At 48.2% G+C, this 17849-nt stretch overlaps 1 protein-coding gene across 11 annotated transcripts in view; it reads right to left on the bottom strand.

Annotated features, from left to right (window-relative positions):
• Positions 1–17849, bottom strand: part of ADD1 (adducin 1) — a 93105-nt gene that overhangs the window by 11571 nt on the left and 63685 nt on the right. For 7 of the 11 annotated variants that reach the window (XM_027598962.1, XM_027598969.1, XM_027598961.2 and 4 more), the window contains 8 exons: positions 12308–12388; positions 11856–12005; positions 9888–10031; positions 9683–9781; positions 8785–8961; positions 3800–4144; positions 1153–1254; positions 392–481 (listed from right to left, as the gene is read on the bottom strand). In XM_027598962.1, the coding sequence (XP_027454763.1) occupies positions 392–481; positions 1153–1254; positions 3800–4144; positions 8785–8961; positions 9683–9781; positions 9888–10031; positions 11856–12005; positions 12308–12388 (1188 nt within the window). The remainder of the gene's footprint in view (positions 1–391; positions 482–1152; positions 1255–3799; positions 4145–8784; positions 8962–9682; positions 9782–9887; positions 10032–11855; positions 12006–12307; positions 12389–17849) is intronic. The other 4 variants (XM_027598966.1, XM_027598971.1, XM_027598967.1 and 1 more) reach the window with 1 other exon arrangement.

Genomic DNA, 17849 nt, shown 5'->3' with positions numbered 1-17849 from the left:
CACTTTACTGCAGACAGCAATATACCCAAGAACAGAAAGTCCATTAAACCCACCCTCTTCTAGCGTTTTCCCCAGTATACTGATAAAACCAGGGCACATCCCGGTCCCCAAGCAGGCAGCGTGTGTGCCACCGTCACATGGGCATGCATCGCATGGAGCAGGGCTGGGGGGGGGGGGCGGGGGGGAACACGGCCCTCAGGCATGCTTATGCTAAATCTACCACCTCAGGAAAAGTGGCAGGGTTATTTCTTATCGTGAGGATTTTTCACGGAGATAACTGGTTGCCTAGAACACTTACCTCACAGAGTCATTCTCTCCCAAGACACAATTATGTGAAGTGGACAGTCATTAGAGCCACTATCCACTAACACCAGACATTCCGAGCTCTCACCTGGACGAGGCTCCTGTCCATCATTACGCCACACAAAACCTGGGACTGGGGGCCAGCCGTCTTAATGTCCTGTAAGTTCTGCTCCCGGATCTGAGGACACAAGAAGGAGAAACACACATCAACAGTACAGAGAAGGTCGGCTGTAACTTGGGGTCACTCTGTGCATGGGGGGCCCCAGAGCCCCACCCAAGCCACACTTCTGCTCCACCACACCCCTCACGGCCCCGCATGGCCCCAGTACCTGCCTGACAGGGCCAGGCCAGCTTGTCTAAAGGGGGGGGGGGGGGGGCGGAGCCATTCCTGGCTTTCTGCACCTTCTAGAGGGCTGTGGTAAGCACAGATCTCTCACCACACTCGTTAAGTGGAGGGGAATATCCCCCATGTGCCCATCGTACAGTGACACTGTGAACACGGGGGGGAGCCCACGTTCTGACACAGCAAACGTTCACAGTTCAGCGAACGGACACTGAAGTGCAGGGGCGAAGGCTGTTCTCGCCGGAAACAGGCTCTCCAGCTTCCAGTTCTGCCCGGCTCTGTGAACAAGCGTCAGTTCGAGAACCACGGTGCCCCGGACGTGTGCTGCTCACACAGAGCACTCGTTAGCGCGACAGCGGAAGCGGTGGAAAAGACGTGGCCTCGGCTACAAGAGCGGTGGTGGCAGAAGCCCTCCGCCGGCCGCGTGCACTCCGCACCGTGTCCCACCCGTCGCCACCTCCGCCCGCAACAGCTTCCATGGGGGGCTGATGGCCGCTGATACGCACCTTGTTCCTCATCTCCTGGACCTCTTTGGGGTTAGTGTTCAACGGAACAAACAGGTTAGGGACAGCAGAGGTGGAGGTTCTATGTCCATCCTCTTTAGTCCACTGCAAATATCAAGAACAGTTGAAAAGTCAGAATGAGGACAACGGTATGTGACACCACAGCATCCAATCTGTCCACCGTGTCTCACACCTGGTCATGCATGAACATCACAGAGAATGAACCAATGACCACACCTCCTGTCACCGCAGCAGGGGGATCGGGGCAGGGCATGTGCAAATAGGAACCCAAGTCGTGACTGGTACACGCCGTCCAGAACGCCCCGCGGAAGGCTCGGGCACGGCACAGGCTGACGACCGAGCTCTGCTCCGTGACCCCGCGGACCAGCGGGGGGGGGGGGGGGGAACGGACCCTTCAGAGCACATTGGTTCACCGCCCTGAGAGTCATCAACGCCAAAGCCGCTGGAAGCATGAGATGGCAGGGTCATGAAAAGCAATGTGATGTCGCCACCCAGGTGAAGGGAAGGACCGCACCGTGAGGCAGGAGTGGGCATCACCAAAGTTTGGCCCGGAAATAAACCACAGCACGAGACTGCGCTGCCGGCATAGCTCGTTCAACCCCAGAATATCACCGTGCAGACGCGTGCACGGCGGCCGCCCCGCGGAGAGTTTGGTGATGTCGACTATTTTATATAACTTAATACTTCAGAGTGTTAAAAAATATCCCAAACAAACGTGAAGCGCTTCATGAGCTCCTGTCAGAAGGCTGTTTTAGTCACCAGTGCGTGTAGCATCGGCACACCGCGCCTCTCACATGCGGGTTTTTTGGATCTCCAACCAATACGAGGATTTTCATCCGATTCTAATTCTTCGGCATGGGTGGGCGCTGAACAGTAGAACAAGGCCAGCAACGTTATGCCTTGCAGACTACTTTCAGGAGGCAGTCGGGGAGCCATAAACCGAAAGGCTTTAAAGAAAGCAACACAACTGGCAAACGCGTAGCCGCCGTGAAGGGGAGTGGGGGATGGGCAGGAGCTGTGAGGTACTCACTGATGGTTATCTTCTCAGATAAAAATAACTCCAGCTTTTTATTAAAAATAGGTTTTAGTCAAAACATTAACCCAATAAGCTCAGAAGCTTGAACACGTCTGAAACTTAAGAACAGTGACTGTGAGTTCACATACCAACCTGGGAGCACCGCCCGGAGTGGGCACTACTCCGCAACGGTGAAGACCCGCACCCCACCGCCGGGCGAGGTCGCCCCGTCCCCGTCCCCGCGCACGTACACTGACTGCGCCACCTCACGGGACTGCACGTCTTTGCAAGCCAACAGCAAGTCAAGCTCACAGCTGCCCCCACACGGGTGCTTTGGAAAACCTCATCACAGCCGCTCAGCGCTATGTATTTATATCAGCAGCGGAAAGTTGGTTTTTAGGCCTACTCCCCTTAACAAAGTAAAATAAATAAAAACGAATCAAATGAAACTGGAAAAGAAAAACAAAACGAGGGAGCGGGAGAGAGGGAGGGCGAAGGAGAGAGGAGAGACGGGCTCGAACGCTGAGCCGCGCCACGTTCACGCGGAGTCTCTGCCCACGTGACCCATCTGCTCAGGAGCTCAGAGGCTCTCTCACCAGAGCCACCTGGGGAAGACAGAGCTGTGTTCTTTGGAATAAATCTATAAAGTAAAAACACTGTTATTAGGGGAACAGGAGGCCCCGCCTGCTTACTTGGGGCCCACTGTTTTAGGCCCTCTGACCTAACGTCACGTGGCCTCCTACAGAACGAGTCATGCAGAGAGGAGTCTGCCCCAGCCCCCGGCTTTTCACGAGACCCCCGCGCAGGGGCCTCCCTACTCTGTGGCTCAGGAGCCGCTGGACTGTCCGTGGCCAGCTGGGGGGTAGGGGGGCAGCGGAGTGAAGACCGGTCCCCACAGGGCGTGAGCACCGGGACAGCAAGTATCTCTCAGGGAAGTGCTTGTCGCTCCTGGCACAAAGCACACCCGCAGGGTCTGTCGCGGGTGCCTGCAGATGGCCTGCGCTGCACTCGGGTCATGCCACACCCAGCAGGAGTCACAAGACTCACCACTATGGCCGTCTACTCACATGCAACAGTCCATGCACAAGGTAGCTGGCTGAGAGCATTCGGAGGCTTTGGGACAGCAAGCAGGGCACGAGGCTAACGAGAAAGGACGAGGTCAGCTGAGAAAATACCCGTGAGACAGAGGGAAAACTGCTTAAGAAAACACGGAAGACGTGAAAGCACAGACTGCAGTGACTTCGAGAAACCGCTGGAGATTACAACACTAGGATCACAGCTCAAGAAATTTTACGATTCCTTAAATACAATTTGAATTAAATGGCAGCTCCGACTTATGGGTTAACACACGTAAGTTACTTAGTATCTCTGCAGAGTTAGGCGATGCTGGAGTTACTGAAGACATACAACAGATCTTAAGCAGTTTCAAGCAGACAGATTTACTTGAATTACAGCTGATGCATAAAGCAGATTCAGGTTCAGGCTAAAGAAGGTTAATGAGGAAGGTTTGCTTTCAATCCGGGTCAGAGGGGCTGGATTCCCAAAGCCTCCGAAGCCCCAGCTACCCAACTTGCTCTACGTCATCTAACTATGAACAGTAAGGTAGGCACAGACCAAGCAGTTGGTAATACAGCTTGGCACGCAGACACCGGACGAGAGAGACTGCAGCAAGGGTTTCACGCGATCGTGTGTAACGTTCGTCCACACCTTAGTCTTCGACTTGGGGCTGCTTCCATTCTGCCCCTCCTCAGAAGCATCGTCACCCCGGCCAGAGCTCAGCCATCTTGTCTTCTCCCGCTGCTGCTTCTGAACACTGTGTCTGAGAGGGGAGCAAGTGCCCGGGTCCCCGTCACCAGCGAAGGAGTAACCTGTGACATTCGCAGGAGCCTCCACATCGCTGTGTTTTTTAGATTTCTCTCTCAGAGCAGGGTATCGGTAAGGGTAGCCAGTTCTGTAACCCTAGGGGCCAAAGAGACGGAAAGACAGTCACCATTCCAGATCTCGACACACTGTCACTTTGGAAAACCGTGTGGAAACCCCCAGAAAAGCTGGGCGCGCGCATACCCGACCCCTAGCTGCATGCCAGCAGAGACGCAAGGATGGTCACTAAAACTCTGAAAGCAGCACTGTTCCTAAAGGCCCAGGTCAGAAAGAGCCAGCAACACCTGAGCGGGCCAAGTGAGGAACCCCACACAATGGACTAGGGTCCCGGAACCAGAGCATATACTCCAGGACCAGGGGTTACATCTGAGTGGATCTCACAAATATGATGCTGAGTCAAAGAAACCAAATGGGAAAGAACACACTGTATTATTCTACTCATAAAAAGGACAAAAGAGGTAAAACCAATGTTTGCTGTAGAAGATAGGACAGTGGTCACCTCTGGGATGGGGTAAGTGCCTGAAAGGGGTACAGGGGGTCCTGAGGTGCTGCTGGGGTGTTTTGTTTGTTTTAAAGTAGGCTCCAGGGGCGCCTGCTTCTCCCTCTCCCACTCCCCATGCTTGTGTTCCCTCTCTTGCTGTGTCTCTCTCTGTCAAATAAATAAATACAATCTTTAAAAAATTTAAAAAATAAAGGCTCCACACCCAATGTGGGGCCTGAACTCACAACCCTGAGGTCAAGGGTCTCATCCTCTACCTACTGAGCCAGCCAGGCGCCCGGTGCTGCTGTCTTTTGACCTGGGAACTGGTTATACAGTGTGCTCAGTTTCAGAAAGTTAACAAACTGAACAATGAAACAGGGCTAACTTACTGCCGGCTACAGTACAGGCTGTATTAATCAACCTACTTAATTTTTTGTTTACTTTTTAAGATAAAAGTTTAGATACTGTGACAATCTTTGGGGAAGGCCAAACAAGTATCCTCGTGACAACTGGTTCCTGGAAAAATTGCTTTACCTTTGACTGTAACAATGTTCGAGTTCAATCTTCCACTCTGCCTCATAACCACTCACTAGGGCTTTAGGATACGGGCCCCGCTAGTTCATGCCTCTGTAACACACTCTAATAGCACCAAGCCCACGTGCTGGACAGACGTGTGTTCTCTCCAAGGCAAGGATGACATCTTACTCATCCCTCCTATCCACTGCTTAGCATCTGGTGGGTGTGGCATACAGACTTTATGATGACATCCCCCCCATGGTCCCCACCCGCTGTAAGGCCCTCCCTCCTGGAGCACGGGCAGGACCTGACTTGCTTCCAACCAGCGGAACGTGGCAAAGATGATTGGATGCATTACTTAAGAGTGTAGCACCCATCTTTTTTTTTTTTTTTAAAGATTTATTTATTTCAGAGAGAGAGCGCACAAAAGCGCCTGAGCGGGAGGGGCAGAGGGAGAGGAAGAGAGAATCTCAAGCAGACTCTGTGCCAAGTGCACAGACTGACATGGGACTCAATCCCACAACCCTGAGATTGTGACCTGAACTAAAACCAAGGGTCAGGAGCTTAACTGACTACACCACTCAGGCATCCCACGAGTGTAACACCCATCTTGAGAGAGTCTCTCTGACCACTGCTGGCTTTAAAGAACCAAGCTGCCAGGAATCCTACAGCTGTAAGAAAATGAATCCTGCCCACAATCTCAGGGAGCTTGGAAGCAGATTCTCCCCCATCCAGCCTTCTGATTACAATCCAGTCCTGGCCAACATTCTGACTGCAGCCTTCCTTGTGAGACCCTAAGCCAAGAATCTGGGTCAGCCGGCTCCTGACCCACACCTGCATGTCTGGACCAAGTCATTCACAGCCATGAAGAACAGTGAATGATAGGAGAATCAGGGGCTGGTCATATAAGAGGGATCACGGTGCCCTGACTGCCAAGGTGCTTTGGAATCCTTCACATTTCTCCCAATTCAGGAATTTGCTCCCCTTTGGGTGCTCCTTTTCTTTCGGAGGCCACCTTCATTACCAATCATTCCTTTACTACATTAAAAAAAGGGTGGTAATAATCCCTAAATGTAGTTGTCGGTGGCTGTGGGTTTTCCCCACCACTACCCTCAGGAAGACAGGTGAATGTCTACACTGCAGTCTTTCCACTGCTGAGCATGCCCTGCTGAGGAACAATAAAGATAACAGCTCCGTCGTAAAAAGGCTATCTTCAGAAAAATACCGTTCTTATTCATTCAAGCTTCCACTTGCTTAGGAAGACTTTTGAGTCCTCTCCATGACTCCAGGATAAACCACCAGAACTTCACAAAATTTTATCCTGAGAGGGTAGGATTTCTTATTCTTCCCCTTTAAATGCTATAATGCCAAAATCAGAGGCAATCCTCAGGCCTCAGAACTGCTACAGGGCTTGGCTTATAGTTAAACATACAGATTTCTTCCTTCTTTGAGAAGCTGGAATTACATCTTGATTTTCCTGGGAAGCAATTTAGCACTTCTTCTAACTCTACGTTAAAATACTTCCTACAGTAGGAGAATCTTCAACTATTATCTACCCTACTCAATTATGGGCAAACGTACATGGTTAATCAGAATACTACATTAAAATGTGGACCATAATCATAATTACTATTTCTTATACACTACACAGCCTTCTCATATCAAAAATGACAATCATCAGGACACCTGAGACACTCAGTTGGTTAAGTGTCTGCCTTCAGCGCAGGTCATGACCTGAGCTGCAGTGTCCTGCATCAGGCTCCCTGCTCAGTGGGGAGCCTGCTTCTCCCTCTGCCTGCCACTCCCCCTGCTTGTGCGCACACTGTCAAATAAATAAATAAATAAATAAATAAATAAATAAATAAATAAATAAAATCTTTTTTTAAAAATGACAATAATGACCATGCACAGTAAGGACACTGAATGCCACACCCTTGTAACGAGCGCTTCACTATTCATCTTTCATCCTTTCTCTCCCTCCTCTAGGAAATTAGAGTTATTGCCTAATTCTGGCTTCTCTCCACCTTCAAGAAGGCACTGAGCACACAAGATGTGGTGGGCTGGTGTTCTCAATTCTTAGTCCTCTTTCCTGTTCCCTGCCTGACTTAAAGGTCACGGAGCAGTGAGACATCAGAGTGCCTGACAGGAGGAGAAAAGAAGCCACCGCAGTGCTCCTTGCCTCACCAGGGCCCCCGGGGGAACCTGCCACCCAAGGATGACACCTGAGCCACCACTGCCCCCTGCTACCTAAGGGCAGCTGCTTCCTCCATCTCCTTAGCACGCGCCGTCCCTAGCCCTGCTTCCCGCGACCAGTCCCAGCCTGTGCCCCATCCCCACCTCCGCAGCCCTCATCGCGCTCTGTCAGAACCCAGACTCCAGATGCCCCGCTGCACCTGGGGTTGTGTGTCCCTCTCTCCGGCTGGGTCATGCATTCCTGTCCTCTTAGTGGCTACAGGCTCAAGAGCAGATGGTCGGTTAATGCAACCCATCCTTACTGGGCCAGTGAATTCAGAAGTTATGGAAGATTCCGCTCTCTCTGTTCCTTCCTCACTAACAAACAAATCCAGCCCCTGAGGACCCCTGGCACCCCCGGAATCAGATATTCTTTTCGTTCCAAAATCTTTGAGAAAGTTCAGCTTCCTGCCTCCTGAAGTCACCTACCCCATCCGTTACCTGGTCCAACCGTCAGGACGCTCTCCTGTTAGGCTGGAACGTGCCCCATAGGCCCTGGTGCCGCCATCGACAGCGCCCAGCACAGCCATGGCAACACACAGGGACTCCAGCCTTCCTAAGGCCCCTCGCTCCTGTGCTCCTGGGACAGGTCCTCGTGTCTCCACCACCTCATGTCATTTGGCAAGAGGATGGACTCTCTCGAACCCCATCTAAACAGTGTGACACGGCAGCGGGCACAGGGCCCAAGGTCTCTGGAGCACAGAATCATTTGTCTCATGATGCCTTGTTCTGAATATCTGAAGAACCTACCCACACCAGGAAGGCACAGCCGCACCCCTCACCCCTCGGAGGTGTCTTCAGTCGCAGTCACCTTCCTTGTCCCAACTCAGCCTACGACAATTTTACCTGCTCTTTGAGGTCACTTCCAAGAGACATCCATGTAAGTTTCCTCCCTGATCCTTCCCAAAGGATGAGGTCCCTCACTGAACCGTCTAACACAGACCACATCCTGCTGGGTACCATCCGAATAGCCCCGGTATCCTGAAAACACCACGGCCCCAGCTTCCGTGCAGTGCTGGGCTCTGTGGCCCTGCGGTACGGAGGAGGGGGTCTCCCACACAGTGAATCAGCAGCAAATGTCTGTGGAACACAGTAATCGGGCCCCATGTAGCTAGAACTTACTGTTAAAACAAAAAGCCAAACACTTGGCTAGCTGATAAGAAGCCCCCCCCACCGCCGGCCCGTGGGAGGACGGGTGCCGTACTGACTGCTACCCCGGGGGCGACCTAGCCGCTCCCAAGCAGAGCACGCTCCAGTCCCCACACCGTCCAAAGGCGATCCCTCTCAAACAACAAAGGAACACAAGAAACCCTCCCCTCTGTATTTTATCGTGACTTAGGAGTTCAATTGCCCTGGTACTTCTTCATGATTTTTGAGGGTGAAAGCATTCAGATACCACAGGAAGACAGCAATTTCACTTGCCATAAAAACACCAGGCTGCTGCTTTCAGAACAAAAGCCTCATTGTCAGGTGGTAACAATGTTCTTACCAGATTATCGAGCATCCGCATGAGGGCTTCAAACTCCTGCTCGCCAATCTGCCACTTGGGAGGTGAGCTGGCGCCCTCCCCAGCCGGGGACCCCGGGGAGCGGGGTTTGGCTTTGTACTTGTCAGGGTCCAGGAGGACTAGGTTGTCCGGCCCTCCTGCACTGGCCAGAGTTCGAACCTTTTCCAAAACAAGCAAATAGTACAGTTTGAGTTCCTTACTGAAGGCAAGAGAATCAGGTCAGAGGATGACAAAAGATTACTCAAACAGAAATGTAGTTCTCAGAGGAAACCAAGTCATCAGAGTGTGAGAATAAAAAATGGAGGGTGGACAGAGACTACCCACACACAAGGTCATCTTCAGAAGCTCTTCTTTAGCAAAACAAAGATACTGGGCACTCATGCTTGGAGGAGAAACGGGGAAACAATGTCCTTTTTAAGGCTGTATGAAAGGAGCCTGGGGACTGCAGTGCTGCCCAGATGGAAGTCAAGGTACCAGTGGGGAGAGCACAGACTTGGGGTTGAACAGAGCTGGCTCAGTGGCGCCTGGGCAAGTCTCTCCCTCTCGTGTACCTGCTTCTCCACGGATAGCACCACGACGGGCAAATGAAATAACATGTAAATAAAGCATCTGATAAGGGCTGGCACACACTAGCACTCCATAAATAGTGGTGACTTCTGTATTTAAATAACAAAAAACTAGAAATGAAAAGCCCAGTAATCATTCACCAACTTAAATCAGTGAAATGGCATTTGCTCTGGGCAATTTCCAAATCTACTAGCTCATATTGGGCAGAGAGATTATGCAAAGACTCATTCCTACAAAACAAGTATCAAAAATCTACAAGAACCCTGCAAACGCCCAAATAAGCCACAGCCTGCAGAGAGTGGCCACCGCCTACCTGGATCTCACACGCGACCACCAGGTTATGGATATAGTAGAAGGCCTCCTCAACGCTCCCTCCGACCGACACGAGCCCGTGATTCCGGAGAATAAGAACCTGCGGAGAAACACAAAAGCTTGAGGGAGCTAGGCAAGAAGATAGCTACTTTGACTTTTTTCTTCTTTCCTCTAGAATTTAAATACCAGATTAGATGCTTACTGACCTTGCTTTTAGGCCCCAAGTTTTTCTGAATTAATACTTTTTCCTCCTCCTCAACCAGAATCCCATGATAATCATGGTAAGCCACTTCTCCAAGGGAAAGTGCCTCTGGGGAGATTGGCAAGAGGCCACATTTCATCGCAGAGACCTAGAAAACAAGCAGTCACCATGAATGAAGGCAAATTGACAGGGATACATTGATGACGTGGTAAACGCTTTCCTCAAAGAAATAAAAAGGGGAACATATTTTATTTTGTTCTCTTCTCAGATAAATGAACCTATGAACTTAAGATGAACTTCTGGGGCTTACTACCAATGTACATTTAAAAATCAAAGGCATCACGACGCTGGGAGAGCCTCAAAAGAAATTCCACATCTTTCTGGACTTCTCCCACACTGATCGTAATGCTGTATGAGCTCAGGCTTCCTGGCAAGATGAGCCCGGGCCCTACTGCGAGGAGAGACAAGGGCTCCCTCTGACTGAGCCATGACCTGCAAAGAGGGGGTCTGGACATGCTGTAAGGTTCTGACGCACTTGTCATCTCGGGTTGTAGGGGAGACCGAAAACTGGAATGTAGATAAAAGCCAATTTCTGAAGTTCAGAATAATTATGCTGTCTAATTTATCTTCTATTGCAACAAAACAATCTTAAGTGTTCATCTAGGCCTTAGGTTTCCTTAACATTCCCAAACAGACTTTGGAACGTGCTAATTTTGAAGGTTTTTCTACCTAGACTAACAGGCTCCAAAGATTCCAACAGTATCCACACAAAAGTTCATCTAAAAGACACCACCATGAAAAAGGCAACACCACATCTAATCCCACTCACAGCATCAGCCTTCCCAGGAGAAGAACTTTCCAAGTGAAGTGATTCGGTATGTTTTAAAACAAATTACACAGTAAGCTGTTTGTAACCATTTTCTCAAAGATACCTCTAACGGTTCATTAAAATGCATGGACTTTTTGTGGCTGGAAGAGCACGCATTTTTTTAGAAAAAAATTTCAGAAAATGATAGCTCTAATAAAACTCTTATGTTGATATCTAGAACCACATATTCAAAGTAAAATAAATAAGCCAGATAGATCTAACATTCATCAAAACAATCTAATACGCATGACACTGAAACATCAAGATAGGTGAAAATTCAGCATTACTGATTCCATGAGGTTATGTGTGGTACAAATGAATAAGCCCAGAAAGTCATTAAAGTACATAACTGGTGACAAAAAACCAATTCTGGATAGTTGTAGTACCAACAACTGGAATGGGCATGTTGATGCTGGGAGGTCTGGCCTATGGGCACCAGAAGGGCCCGGGCTGGGGTGGGCTCTGGGGAAGCTCCGGGCTTGGAGGCCAGGTCTCCTAATAGCCTACGAGGCCTGTGCCTTCATCGTGCAACAGCCGCGCCTCCTCTCCGTCCTACCATGATCCAGCCCGGGCGTCTGCTGGCTCCAGGCAGCCATCCAGGGGCTTCTAGGCCTCAACCTCCCCCTCTCACACCTGGCTCCTCCCCAGGGACCATCAGCAGGCCCAGGTCTCCTGCACCCCGCTAGCACTTCCCTGAGCCCACAGCACCCTCCCCCAGCAGCCTGTCTGGGCCCCCCCTCCCCACCCTCTTCACAGACAGGGTGTCCACTTCTGGCCCTCCCTCTGCAACTCCCAGTGGTCTTCCACACACTGAAGTCTGACCTCCCCCCTCCCCCTCAACACGCTCCGAGTTTCTGGTTTCTGTTAAGTCTCATGGACACTTTCAGATTCACACAGGTTTTCCAAAACTAGAGAGTGTATGGACCCCTTAAAAGAAAAAAAAATTCTTTTAAGAAAGTCAAACTTAGTAAAAGACCTTTTTTACTCCAACAAAATTAGGCTTATTGACTTGTTGCCTCAAGAGAGCACAACTGAGAGGAAATGTGAAGTGCCTTTCGCTAAACAGCTTCAAACTCTGGGTCGCTACCCGAGCAGCGCACTCACCGCGGCCCCTGCTGGTGTGTGGATGTGCACCACACACTTCACATCTGGTCGCGCAGCATAAATGGCAGAATGTAACACAAAGCCAGCCTGATTTACGCCCAGATTAGTACTTCCACGATCTACTACATCTCCTTGTATATTGATTTTAACCTGAAAATAAGCAAATAAAAATTTAAAATGTCAAGAGGATTTCCCATCCAAGTACTAACCAGGCCCGACCCTGCTTAGCTTCTGAGGATTTCAAATGACCCTTCCTAGAAATTATTTAAACCAAAGTTTAAAGTTTTTATAAGTAATTCTAAAGCTTTTTTTCCTCTGAGTTTATCACACAAAACATAAACTTCTTCCTCTTTCTTAGGTTCTACATGTCTCGTGGGATTAAAAGGTGTTTAATTATTAATCGACTATGACCTAAACATATGTGATGTCCAGGAGGAAAAGGATATTCTTACCAAACTGGATGCAGTCACTTCACTATAGAGAAGTCCAAAGGGAACAATGAGGAAATGTTCCTGCTCGGAGCTCACTCTGGTCTGTAAGGAAAGTTGCTGAGTCAGCTCAAAAATCCAACTGAAATTATTTGCATCTCTACCCGTCCACAAACTCACAGGTTTGCTGTGCGCATTCTGCGAGCTATGTGGGAGAGCCTGTAAGCACGGTGTCTCTCATGGAACTAGGAGATACCAGAAGCTTTCATCATTACACTGTAGTAAACTTCTCAGGTACATAAGTGCATCTTGGTCGCATTCATGACAACTGACTTTATAAAGAAGAAACCTGGTGGCTACCAAGCCAGTACCACATGCAGAAAGGCGCCACTCCTCAGGCGTATCATAGTGAAAACCAAAACTTACTTTTGTCAAAATGGACTTTGTCTTTAGTGCTCAAAACCTACAGGCTAGTGAACAATCCTAACAACAGAGGGCTCTTCCTTACAGCCCGATGGATTTCAAAGTCTCAACAACACCACATCATCGTGCCCCCGGTCGGTCTGCTCCCTCCTCGAAAGCTTTCTTTCCACAATTCATTCAGTACCAGTGTGGCACAGGCTACGTACCTGTGTTAGATGCTAGTAATACCACAGGAAAAAAGAGTCCTGCCCTCCAAAAAGTCATTTTAGCTTTTATGATGATTTTGGGAGACTCAAATGATTTCCCAAAGCCATCACATTGGAACGTGTTCACTGCTGGGCTAAGAACTCCAACGGCGATGAGGCAGGTGGAGTGTAGCGTTCGTGGGAAAGGACTTCCGGTGTTTAGCCCAACTTCCTAACCAGTGTAGTGACTTCTGTAGTGGCCTGAACAGAAGCACACACACGGTCTGCTGGGGCAGGTGTCATGATGGGCTCACCACGTCCTCACTTGGCCTCCTCGTTTCTTCATTCAGCAAACAGCTACTGACCACCAACTCCATCACAGGGGCTGGGGTGCAGATGGAAATAAAGCTAGAGACCTGGTCATCAAATGTTCTCTCTCATACTGAGCAGAAATCTGTCTCCCTGAGTTTCCCATCACTCTTTCTAGTATGCAACACAGAACAAACCCAACCCCCCACTTCTACAATTTAGTTCTCAGATACCTGAAACTACCCATCCTCCTCATGTCACCGTCGTGCTAAACTCACTTGACTCCCAAAGTATAGCATAATTCCAATCCATGATCACGTAAGACCTTAGTTAGAATCCTAGCTCTGCTAAATATGGGCTAGGTTGCTTTGGGACCCCGGGTTCCTGGTCTCCTTACCCTTAAAGAGGGGATGATAAGAGCTCGTACTCACAATACAGCTCTCAGTAAGTGGCATCTCCACACGAGAACTAGTGGTAGTAGGAGCAGCATGAATGAATGAATGAACCTGTTCTAAATCCACCTCCATGACATCCACTCTCTGTAAATCCCCATTTCCCCGTTCTCTGTTCTCCTGGTTGTTTCAAAAATGCACATGTGATTTCCACCTTTCCTGAAAATATTTTCCCATTAATGGTGAGTTATTTCTAAAGTCAGTTCTTATAGTTTAAAAAGTGTGCATCTTTTTAACTATCTAAAACAAAACTATACAATTGTCCCAACTACCAAACTGGGTCAAAACAGAAAACAAGGCATTCCTTTGTTTTTTTATCGGCTGGAATGAAAAATAAGGTTGGAAATAAGGAAAAAAATCAAATGTCAGATATTTTTACTTACTTTAACAGCTTCTCGCAACAAAGTATAAAGAGTGTTTAGAGGGTACATGTACAATTTAAATATAATAATAAATCAAACACCCTCTAGTATCTCAGAAGCTCGTCTCTTCCCTCATTCCCCAGAAGTAACCATTATCCTGAATTATGTGTTAAGCATCTTCTTCCCTGACCTTACAGTTTTACCTAATACATACTCATCCCAAAGCCGTATCTTGTTTAATTTTTATCTGCTTATGAACTTCAAATAATTGGAATCATACTGTACTTCTCAGTGACCTTTCTTTCTCAACACTATTTCTGAGATTCCTCCACATTATGATATGCATGGCTATCCTTTATTCATGGTCACTGATGCACGGCATCCACTGGATGAATATACAACGAATGTGTCCATTCTTCTGTCAATGCCCCTGGCTCCTGTTTTGCTACTAAACACAATGCTTCTGTGAACGCTCTTGTACCTGTCTCCTAGTTTACATGGTCAGGTTTTTCAGGGACACTAAATTATCTCCCAAAGGGCCTAATTAAATATATACTCCTGCCAGTAGATGTTATCTCCGTGCTTCTACTGCCATCTTCTTTAAAAATTAAAATCTAAAAAGACAAAAAAAAAAAAAAAAAAAATTTAAAATCTAGGGGTGCCTGGGTGGCTCAGTCGGTTGAGTGTCTGGCTCTTGCTTTCGGCTCGGGTCATGATCTCGGGGTCCTGGGATCAAGCCCCAAGTCGGGCTCTCTGCTCAGCAGGCAGTCTGCTTCTCCCTCTCCCTCTGCCCCTCCCCCTGCTCGTGCTCTCTCTCTCTTGCTCTCTCGAATAAATCTTTTTTTTTTTTAAAAGATTTTATTTATTTGAGAGAGAGAGAATGAGAGACAGAGAGCACGAGAGGGGGGAGGGTCAGAGGGAGAAGCAGACTCCCCGCTGAGCAGGAAGCCCGATGTGGGACTCGATCCCGGGACTCCGGGATCATGACCCGAGCCGAAGGCAGTTGCTTAACCAACTGAGCCACCCAGGCGCCCTCAAATAAATCTTAAAAAAAAAAAAGAGCCTAGCAAATCTACACATTTTAATGGAAAAAGCTTAAAATATACTCGTGAGTTGGATGCTTAACCAAGTGATCCACTCAGGCACCCCAGCACTTTGTCCTTTTTTGCTTCAGACTCAGAAAATTGTATATTTTAAGGAGAGGTCATGATCTCAGGGTTGTGAGATCGAACCCGCACCTGGCCCCATGCTGGGTGTGAAGCCTGCTTGAGATTCCCTCTTTCTCTCTCCTTCTGCCCCTCCCCAACCCCGCATGCACTGGCACACACTCTCTCTCTAAAATAAATAGCAGCAATGTCCACAATAGCCAAACTGTGGAAAGAGCTGAGAAGCCCTTCAACAGGCGAATGGATAAAGAAGATGTGGTCCATATCTACAACGGAATATTACTCAGCCATCAGAAAGGATGAATACCCAACTTTTACATCAACATGGATGGAACTGGAGGGGATTATGCTAAGTGAAATAAGTCAAGCAGAGAAAGTCAATTATCATATGGTTTCACTTATTTGTGGAACATAAGGAATAGCACAGAGGACATTAGGAGAAGGAAGGGAAAAATGAAGGGGGGGAATTGGAGGGAGAGATGAACCATGAGAGACTATGGACTTTGAGAAACAAACTGAGGGTTCTAGAGGGGAGGGGGGAGGGGGATGGGTTAGCCTGGTGATGGGTATTAGGGAGGGCACGTACTGCATGGAGCACTGGGTGTTATACGCAAACAATGAATCCTGGAACCCTACATCAAAAACTAATGATGATTATGGTGATTAACATAATAAAATTTAAAAATAAATCTTTAAAAAATAAAAGCAAAAGTACAAAACATAGGTGTGAAATAAACAAGAGCAGAAGATATCTGCAAGTAAATTTCCAACGGGCTGGTGCTACCCTCACTTTGAATCTTCCTGCACACCTGATGCCCCTTGTCTGTCCACAAGGACTGAGCACTCATGCAGCAGATTTTAAGATCACTCCCTGAAAACCAAAGACACCCAACACAGCATCTCTGGCAAAGATCTATACCACGTCCCGGAAGCACAGCACACTGGCCACTAAGGTGGGCTCCAGACCTCCTCCCTCGAGGCTTAGCACTCCCCGGAGCCCACACTGGAGCTGAACCTAGCACCACTGCCGCCAAGAGGCATTTAGAGACGGAAAGGCCTCAGCACCAGCTAAGCACCACCACGAGGAAAAGGCCAGCTCATGTGCTGACTGGGCCACCCTGGCTTCTGACACCCGCCAAAGCTTCTCAAAACCTGATGCAATCTTAAGACAGAGATCTAATTCAGACAATCATTTCCAATCCTCTAATGTCTGCTAGCATTCTTAACTCCCTTCAGCAGAAAATCCCTAGGCCCTCTTTCAAAGAAAGGGCACAATGACCTGTTAGCACTTTTTGGTTGCATTGACAAATACTGTTAATATTTCTTTTCTGTTAAGAGTTTATTATATATAATAACATTTAGATTGTAAAACAAAAAATGAATGCCATAAAGAGTTAAAAAAAAAAAACTTCCTTCCTCAAAGATTCTCTAGTTCACAAGACACAGGAAATATTTTTGTGCTTCAGTATCTTTTTTACTCAGTATTAAAAGCCACACAGATCATCTACAAAAGAGTGAGCATTTAACTAATGTTTTAATTTTGCCAAGTCCTAAATAAAGGGGGTGGTGGGTGGGAAAAGCAATTTCAGTTTAGACTTATTTAAACAGCACTCATCGAGGGACCTGGTAAACAGCATTTTAAAACCCCCAAAGAAGGTGAAGCTGTTAGTAAAGCCAAGGATGACATTTCTGATTATAGATGTAATATTTTCATGGGACAAATTTTTAGCCAACCACTGAGCATTAAATTTCTACAGAGAGCACTGTGTCATGTAGGATCAGTCACAGGTGCCAGCAATTTTCACGCACGCCCCAGGAACAGAACTGGCACCTCTGGCAGGCTAAGTGGACCCTCTGACCAAGCACCACAAGGCACCATGGAGTTCTCGTTCAGTATTTTTACTGAGGCCAGATTTCGGTTCGTTGTGTGCCTATAAGAGGCACCCTTCACAGACTCAATATTCCTGTGAGTGGAGATGGATGGCAGACAAGCAAATGGGAAGTATGGATGATGGTAACTGCTTTGGGGGAAATGAAGCAGGTGTGCTGGGGTGGAGGTAACATCCTACAGGCCTGACAGTGTGGATACGACAGGGCCAGGTTTGCATTTTGAAAAGCGAACTTTAACAGCAACATGAGGAAGAGACAGAGGGGAGGGTTCTCTGGCAAAGATCCATGCCACGCCCCGGAAGCACAGCGCACTGGCCACAAAGGTGGGCTCCAGACCTCCTACTGGAGGCTTAGCACTCCCTGCAGTCTACAATGGAGCGAACCTAGCACCACTACCAGTCCATGTGTGAAAATCACCTACGTGTGTGCTGGGTATGGAGAAAACGGTCAAACAATCTAAATGGCTGTTAACATCAGTGGCCCCAAGGGAGGTGAAAGCACCGGCAAGACTGACTTCTATAGACATCCGTGGGAGGGACACTTACTACTAGAAGTAGGCACTATGTTAATAATTTGAAATGTCCAATAACAAATTCAATGAAGAAACAGAGACTGGAACAAATGTAAAAGTCAGAGAAAGAGGTTACCTCTACAGAAGAGCAGAGAAGAAAACAGAAACCTGACAAGGCATTAGGAATCAAAGAAGGCAAGAGGGGGTGAAACTCCAACTGGGAAACAAAGTTTGGCTTCAGGTGGGAAAGAGGTGGTCAGGCACTCCC

This window comes from Zalophus californianus, chromosome 2 (genome assembly GCF_009762305.2).
Source record: "Zalophus californianus isolate mZalCal1 chromosome 2, mZalCal1.pri.v2, whole genome shotgun sequence".
NCBI lineage: Eukaryota > Metazoa > Chordata > Mammalia > Carnivora > Otariidae > Zalophus > Zalophus californianus.
This window is presented reverse-complemented; position numbering and strand designations above follow the sequence as displayed.